Below are 8,969 nucleotides of genomic sequence, written 5' to 3' on the forward strand. Positions count from 1 at the left end.
AAGCTAAACTGGAGAGAGAGGAACAAAAGGAGAGAGAGAGGAGAGCCTGGAGCTCAATCCCCTAATCTCACAGATGGGAACACAGGGACCCGAGGCATTTAGTCACTGAGCCAGTTAGTGGGGGTTAGGGCTGAGTCTGACCCATGAAAAGAGCAAGGGACCAAGGGAGAGAGTGACAGTGACAGAGAGAGACAGATCCCCCCCACCCCATTATTAACCCTTTCTCTGTGCATTGGTTTTTGGTTTTTTAAATCTTTTCAGGCTTAACAAACCCTTTGAGAGTGCTCCCAAGCTTTAAGATGCCTTCAAGGCATAATAAGGCAGCTAAAGCCACAATTCATGGATGTTTATGCAAAACAACTAAGGACAGCCTCAATGAATGAGGAAACCAGAAGTCTGGGTATTGAGCACAATATCAAGAGAAAGATAAGTCCATTCTTCCACAGTCAACAGAGCCCTGTAAAATGTTCTCCGGGAACAGGGCACAGAGTTCTAAGGACCTCGGAGATGGATGGGAATACTGAGAAAGTGGTTCGCAAAGCGTGGTCCCTGAACCCACAGCATCAGCATCCTCTAGGGATGTGTTAGGGATGCAGATCATCAGGCCTTGCCCCAAATGTACTGATTCAGAAATGCTGGGGATGGGGCCCAGCAGCTGGTGTTTGAACAGTCCATTCACGTGATTCTGAACACTCTGAAGCGTGAGAACCGCTGACTTAGAGCTCAAGGCACGATGAGCCTACCTGGGTAAGAGTGGAGCAAACAGACAAAAAAGAAAAGCCAGAAACGCAACACAACAAAGATAATGGTCTGCAGGATGAAGTTCCCTGGCATACTATACATCTATATTTATATTCATATGATTTATATTCAGTAGTTATATAATGTACAGTACATTTACAGATACACAGATACAGATAGATCACTTCTGAGATGGCTGCCTGTGTACTGAATCTTATCCTAATAGCCCCTGGGGATTATTACATGTAAACAGTCATGAACCAACATGCTTCCTTAAGTATTTGGTTAGACAGGGAGCTTTTCCATTTTAATTTAACCTTTATGAGGTAGTACCTATTATCCCCCATATTATTATTATCATTATTATTATCAGATGAGGAAATTGACGTTCTCAGAGGTTAAGTAATCTGCCCGCCACCCTCAAGCAAACAAGGACCCAGTTGGAATTTGAACCTACCTCTGTCTAACTCCAGAGCCTGTGTTGCTTTCCACGTGCTAGGTAGCTAGTTCCTACATCTGGACCATTCCTACATCTGGCAACGATCCATCATCACCATCAGGCTTGTTAACAGGCAGAGTGCTGGTCCCAGAGCTTTTGATTGACCAGCTCTGGCGCTAGACCCGAGAATTCTCTGCATTACTACCTGCAGGCCCAGAGAACACGCTTTCGAAACCCGGCAAAGCTGAACATGCACAAAGCCTGGTAGATCTGCCCCGTCGCCCCCTGAGCCCTAAGACCCTCTCACACCTATTGCTCTTTTCCGCTGCAGGGAGAGATGCTTGTGCCGGCCCCCTTCCTGCTGGTCTTGCTACTGCTCCTCGAGGCCCCCGAGGCGGGTCTCTCCCAGAGGTCCCCCAAAGCCGGGTCCAGCCTCAGCTGCCTCCACACAGCCCTGCGTGAGGCCGAGAAGAGCCAGCGGAAGGACACGTCGCTGCTGATCAAGCGGACCTTCCCCGCCCTGCCCCGCGGAGACCCACAGGACCAGGAAGGGCAGGAGGAGGAGGACACAGAGAAAAGGACCTTCCCTGGCTCCGTGGGCGGCGGCGGCGGCGGTGGCGGCAGGGCCGGCAGCACCCGGTACAAGTACCCGTCCCAGGCCCAGTTCCAGGGGCAGCCGTCCCAGGACAAGGCCAAGAGTGACCGGCGCACCAAGGTCACTCTGTCCCTGGACGTCCCCACTAACATTATGAACATCCTCTTCAATATCGCCAAGGCCAAGAACCTGCGAGCCAAGGCCGCCGCCAACGCCCACCTCATGGCCCAGATCGGGCGGAAGAAGTAGAGGAGGAGGCTGGGGACCCCCTGGGAGGAAGACGGAGGTTGGGGGTTGGACAGGGAGGGTTGGCCCATCCCGCCGGTTTGTATCGGAGGGATCGGCCCTGGTTTCCAGGCTGTCCACCCCTCTGCACCTTCCCGCCTCCGGCCGGGCGCTTCCGGCCCGGCGCCCCCTGCCCTCTATACCTACACACACCAGCGCCCTGTTGTCCCAGACCCACAGACGGAGGCCACGGTACTGATACTGAGACACTGAGGTCTACCCTACACGTCTCCTCTCTCCCTCCCCACAAGGAGAGGCAAAGGTCATGCCCTCCTGCCCTTCACTCTGCTCTCTGACCCCAAGAAGAGGGGTACAGGAAGGCCCTCCCCTCTCCACACCAACACCAGCCCAGGCAGGAAGGCAAGAGCGCTGAGCACCCCACTCCCAGACCCACATTAAAACTCCTCTCACCCTCTCACCCACATTAAAACCCATGACTTCTTGAACCCCTGACTGGTTTCAATTCCTCTTCCTTCAATCGGCTGCCTTCAGGCCTCCGAGCTTGGAAGGGGCAGCTAGTTAGACAGGGTACAGGTGAGTCCATTCCTGACCCTCCCAGGATGGTCCCTGGAGGTCTTGGGAGACATCAAGAGCTTGGCAAAGGCCAAGTTGGCAGGACCCTGTTGGCTATCACTGGATCTGAAGCTGGCTATGCGGCCAGGTCCCACCAGAGGCACAGCCTGGGGTCTGCTACAGAGTGGGCCCCTGGGTAGAACGAGAGACACCCCCAGCTCCTCCCTGGCTTGCTAGGGCCTGGGCCACCAAGTCTGTCATAGGCACTTCTTGAATCGACGGTCACTGTCCAGCCCAGTGCCAGGCCTGGTTAGGGATACTGACATGGGAGACACCAAGGCCCTTGCTGTCCATGAGTCAACAGTCGTAAGTAAACAGACCAAAACAAAATGTGAAAAGAAGCAATTTCACTAGGGAGTATGTAAGTGATGAACTGCAAGGTGATAGCAATTAGTGTAAAAAATACGAGGAAATCAGAGCAAGATGAGAAGGTTTAATATGAGAAGCAGTTCACTAAAAATGGACATCAGCAAGCACCCTGATGGCCTCTGGCAGCAAAGCTTTCTGCATGGTGACAAGTCATGAATACATACAAAGAACGTCTTTATGTGAAATAAACCTCCTATGCACACACCACCACCATCAGACACAAAGTCAAGAGACAAACAGACAACAAATTTGGAAAAATTGTTTGCCACACAGGCAAAAGACAAGTATCTTACTGATCAAATATATAAAGAGCTAATAACTTCCCAGGTGGCACTACTGGTAAAGATCCTGCCTGCCACTGTAAGAGACATTCCTGTGTGGGAAAGGTCCCCTGGAGGAGGGCGCAGCAACCCACTCCAGTGTTCTTGCCTGGAGAATCCCATGGAGAGAAGAGCCTGGCGGGCTACAATCCATAGGGTGCAAAGAGTCGGACATGACTGTAGTGACTTAACACATGCAAACACGCACACAAAATAACTGAAAAAAATCTCCCTCAAAAAAATAAGCAGGAACACATATATCACACACAAATACAAGTGATCCTTAAATGTACAAACAGACGCCAAACTTCACTGCTAAAAAGGCAAAACTGGAGTCTTACAGAATTTGTCGCACATCAGACTGGCAAAATCTGTTTGACAATAGGCTCACACTGTGACTGACAGCTGCAAAGCCTCCTTCTTTCACTGATGATTGGTGGGAATGTGAATTCTGAGAGGCAATCTAGAAAATCCGTATCAAAATCACAAATTCACTTTACCTTTAACTCAACAACCCTGATTCTGGTGGACATTATGGGAAAAAGCAAAACTGTGCAGTTTTTAAAATGTTAAGCTAACTTGGAAATGAAAAATATCCCATCTCTAAACAGAACCAATGCTCAAAAAGCTGAAATGCAACTGTTTTTTCCATCCTGGGTGGGGGGAAAAATCCCTCGTGGCACAGCAGAAAGAATCCTGCTGAGACTCAGAATACCTACGTGAGTCTGGGTTCCTCCTCTTCTGTGTCTCTGAGCAAATCCTTTAACTACCCTCAGCGCTGGTGTGCCAGGAACCCTCTTTAGGAACAAGACCTCATGGAGTTCTCACAAGTATATTTAACATTTATTTTTGTTCTAACAGTGCATGCAGCATTCTGCTCACACCAAAGGTGCAAAGGACAGGAAATGGGCGGCGAGGGGGTGGATTAGCTTGGTTAAAGAAAACTCAGGCAGGTATGACATTTCCCTGAACAACCAAAAACACTAGGAGAACTTCCAAGTTGAGGCTGGTACCTGCAAGCACAGCCAAGTTCACAGCTATCTCCTCTTAGGGCCTTTGGCTAGGTGAACAAATCCTTGAAGACAGCAGCCTCTAGTGGACTTAGATAAGTGGCTTTAAAAAGTTTTGTTTCACTTTTTTTTTGTATTGGAGTATAGTTGCTTTACAATGTTGTATCATTTTCTGCTGCACAGCAAAGTGAATCAGCTATATGTGTACATATATCCCATCTTCCTTGGATTTCCTTCCCTTTTATCATCACAGTCATCATGGACAGTCATCACAGTCCACTGAGTAGGGTTCTCTGTACTATAACATTGGTTCTCATATTTTGCTTTATTTTAAATCATAGTTCCTGCATCACAAAAGCTCCAATCAAGAGGGTGATTAAAAATAAAAAAGAAGACACAGATCATTGCAAATGCCAGAATCAGACACCTTGCAGCCAAAAAAACCCCTGAAACATAAAACAGAAGCAATATTGTAACAGATCCAATAAAGACTTCAAAGATGGTTCCCACCAAAAAAAAATCTTAAAAAAAAAAAAAAAAACCACGTGGAGGAGACTGTCACGTCCAGAGACCGCTACCATTGCCTTCTCCCACCCTTGAGTTCACCTCGTAAAACTAAGATTCTCTTGATTTCACTTTGTAAAATCATTGATGGGGCAGGGGAATAGGGGAGAACTGTGTTGGTTTGAGTTCTCTTGAAAAAACTGTTTTAAGCTCTCTTTTTAAAATAAAAAAGGGTTTGGGGTGCTTCCCTGATGGCTCAAACAGTAAAAGAATCTGCCTACAATATAGGAGACCCAAGTTTTATCTCTGGGTCAGGAAGATCCCCTGGAGAAGAGCATGGCAACCCATTCCAGTATTGGAATTCCATTCTTGCTTGGAGAATCCCATGAACAGAGGAGCCTGGGGGGCTACAGTTCATGGGGTCGCAAAGAGACATGACTGAGCAACTTTTACTTAAAACAAGGCTTAAATGCCAAGTGAACCTTCTCCAGAGACCAGTGCCTGGAAGACAGGATCTTTAAATATTCTACCCAACAAGAAACCCTGAAAACAAATACTAAAAACTAAAAATGGTTCCTGTTTCCTGATAGCAGAATAATTTTGGAAGCTGAAACAAAATAATCAGCAAAAGTCAAATGATACCCAGAATTCAATCAGCTACTTTATATAATTCCAAGAAACGGGAGGTACATGTGCTTCAATGTATGTAGTATTAAACTAAAAGACATTGATAGATAGAGCTGAAGAAAAACAAAATCTAATCAAATGGTGTAGCTAGCTACCTCTGTAAGAATTACAGATGGAATCAGACTTGAAAAACTAAACATGTGACTCAGATCTAAGTAAGCTATGGGACACTTCATTCTTTTTAAAATTTATTTTTATTGAGGTGTAATCGACATACACCGTTGCACTAGTCCCAGGTGTACAACACAAAGATCCCACATCATCCTTTAATTAATGAAGTCCCTGTTACAGACAGTTGCTAGGGTTCAGCGTATCCATTAGAGCCACAAAGATCCTGTCACAGCCTGGCCATCATCACTCAGGAGCTGCCGCAAGCTGAGAAGTTTATCTTGGGAAGATAACCCAAGCCTACGGGATGACACAGTGTGTTCTCTTTTGTTTTCTTGGCCATGCCTCGAGGCACGTGGGATCTTAGTTCCTTGACCAGGGACCGCAACTGCACCCCCTGCATGGAAGCATAGAGTCTTAACTGGACAGCCATGGAAGTCCCAGACGCAGTGTTTTTTTAGGGAGTGAGCATCTTTACATACTCAGGAAATAGACCCCCAACTTCACTATCATATAAACCATAAGGGCAGGAATTTTTTTTTTTTTTTTGGTTCTGTTTATCCTCAGTGGTCAGAATAATTAGGAACACATGACAGGTGTTCAGAAAATAACTGGTGAATGAGTGAATTGAATACGGATTATTAAAGTTCTTATGACATAGGAATCTATGCATATTTAGCATTTAAAGTGCAATGTGTATAATATTTGAGAGTATTTGGCCTAATAGAATTATAGTCAGCCTTATAATTCTAATTTTAAATACATATTTTGAGTAAAGGATTTACACGTGATCTTAAATAAAAATCTTATTATAGACAGTTTGGAGAACATAAGAATACCAATCACCACATTTATAGTTTAGTTTATTTGATTTTAAAAGAACTAGAGCTCTTGGGAAGGTTTGTCACATAATTAAAATTCTTAAAATAAATTAAAATGAATATAAGATACAGTATTTAAGCATTTAAGATTGCAAAGGGGACCAAAATTCACACATATTTAAAATGATTATTTAAATTTTGCTAAACTTAGAAACAAGATTTACAAGCTGAATGTCATGCGAGTATATGTTCCTTGATTCTTTGTCTCGTCACAACAAAGATTTGGAGTGACGGACATTAAAGCCCCCTCGGCGTGTCACAGCTCTCAGGTCTTGGATAGACCGTGTTATAGCTCTCATGTCTCGAATGGACCATGTTATAGCTCTTAGACAAATCAGTGTTACAGCTCTATTTTACTTAGAAGATAGCAGGAAAATCCATCTTTGAGGCATGAGGGCACGTCAATCCAAAGACACGAGGAGAAGAGCGCCCCCAGGGGGCGGAGAGAGAGAGAGAGCTGGCTTTGGCTCCTCTATTTATATGTTTATCTCTCCCTGGGCCTGTCCTAGGTAAATTGGGCAAGCCAGGAGTGTTGTTTGTTTTACCTGAGGTCCTCACTCTGGTCCTCGGACCTTCTTTTGTTCTATTTTCACGGGCTTTTCCCTTCCTTGTCTTGCAGCCACCGCCATTTTAGACTCCTTTTCCCTGTTCTACCTACCTAACACTGAACTTAAAAATTTAAGAAATTAGGATTTTAATCGTAATTTTAGTAGATTACTAATTTTAAAAAAATAAAAGGAAACTTCTAAAAGGTCTTTTCTGAGTTTTCTAAATGTCTTTTCACACATGCATACACATACATACAGAGATACAAATGCCCTATACAAATGCCCTTCAGTTCAGTTCAGTCACTTAGTGGTGTCGGACTCTTTGCGACCCCATGGACTGCAGTATGCAGTCCTGCAGTCATAAAGGAAATCAGTCCTGAATATTCCCTATAAATCGAGCAATTATTTAAGCATTTCACTTGCGCCCTCTAGTGTCTAAAGAGAGAAATAGCACAGATAAACAAAATATTTTCACGTGGTAAAAGCCTCCAGTTCAGTTCAGTGGCTCAGTCCTGTCTGACTCTTTGCAACCCCATGAACTACAGCACACCAGGCCTCCCTGTGCATCACCAACTCCTGGAGCTTGCTCAAACTCACATCCATTGAGTCGGTGATGCCATCCAACCATCTCATCCTCTGTCATCCCCTTCTCGTCCTGCCTTCGATCTTTCCCAGCATCAGGTTCTTTTCAAATGAGTTAGTTCTTCACATCAGGTAGCCAAAGTACTGGAGCTTCAGCTTCAGCATCAGTTTTTCCAATGAATATTCAGGACTGATTTCCTTTACGATTGACTGTTTTGATCTCCTGGCAGTCCAAGGGACTCTCAAGAGTCTTCTCCAACACCACAGTTCAAAAGCATCAATTCTTTGGTGCTCAGCTTTCTTTATAGTCCAACTCTCACATTTATACATGACCACTGGAAAAACCATAGCCTTGACTAGATGGGCCTTTGTTGGCAAAGTAATGTCTCTGCTTTTTAACATGCTGTCTAGGTTGGTCATAGCTTTTCTTCCATGGAGCAAGCATCTTTTAATTTCATGGCTGCAGTCGCCATCTGCAGTGATTTTGGAGCCCAAGAAAATAAAGTCTCTCACTGTTTCCACTGTTTCCCCATATATTTGCCATGAGGTGATGGGACTGGATGCCATGATCTTAGTTTTCTGAATGTTGAGTTTTAAGCCAACTTTTTCACTCTTCTCTTTCACTTTCATCAAGAGGCTCTTTAGTTTTTCTTCACTTTCTGCCATAAGGGTGGTGTCATCTGCATATCTGAGGATATTGATATTTCTCCCGGCAATCTTGATTCCAGCTTGTGCTTCATGCAGGCCAGCATTTCACATGATGTACTCTGCATATAAGTTAAATAAGCAGGGTGACAGTACACAGCCTTGACGTACTCCTTTCCCAAACTGGAACCAGCCTAATAAAAGTTCAAATTACTGTATAAGATATTTACATGAAAAAACATTTTATCAGTGAGTATTTTCAATACAGTGAGAAACTTCACAGTGTACCTTCACTCTCCTTGTATTCTCGGTGAAAGTAAGTGAATTCCAAAGAGGCTACACACAATAGGTGACACCTGAACTGGGTCCGAAGTTGGAATTATACCCCACAGTCATAGAAGGAAAGAAAAGAGAAAGCAGTGAGAAGAAAGAATGAGAGAGGAGAGAGAGAAACCGAGAGAGAGAAGCAGTCAAGAGAGAGAAAAATGTGGGCAGGGGCAAGCTGTCTAGCTTGATTGGAGTGCGTGAGAACATGGTGAAAAGTATGTTTATACACATCATTTCTACCAAACTGCAGTCACTGTCCTCTGTGGCAACAACAGTGTGAGCTGAAAACAGGCAAAGTGGTACATTGTTGGTATTTTATTTGTTTAATTATCTATTTTCTGCAACATGTGGGATC

General features: G+C 44.7%; 1 protein-coding gene across 1 annotated transcript; it reads left to right on the top strand.

Annotated features, from left to right (window-relative positions):
* The first annotated feature begins 1,517 nt into the window (after positions 1–1,517).
* Positions 1,518–2,024, top strand: UCN3 (urocortin 3). The gene has a single exon (XM_040248821.1). The coding sequence runs from the start codon at positions 1,518–1,520 to the stop codon at positions 2,022–2,024; it is 507 nt and encodes a 168-aa protein (XP_040104755.1).
* Positions 2,025–8,969: the final 6,945 nt, after the last annotated feature.

Source organism: Oryx dammah, unplaced genomic scaffold, assembly GCF_014754425.2.
Source record: "Oryx dammah isolate SB20612 unplaced genomic scaffold, SCBI_Odam_1.1 HiC_scaffold_10, whole genome shotgun sequence".
NCBI classification, from domain to species: Eukaryota; Metazoa; Chordata; class Mammalia; order Artiodactyla; family Bovidae; genus Oryx; species Oryx dammah.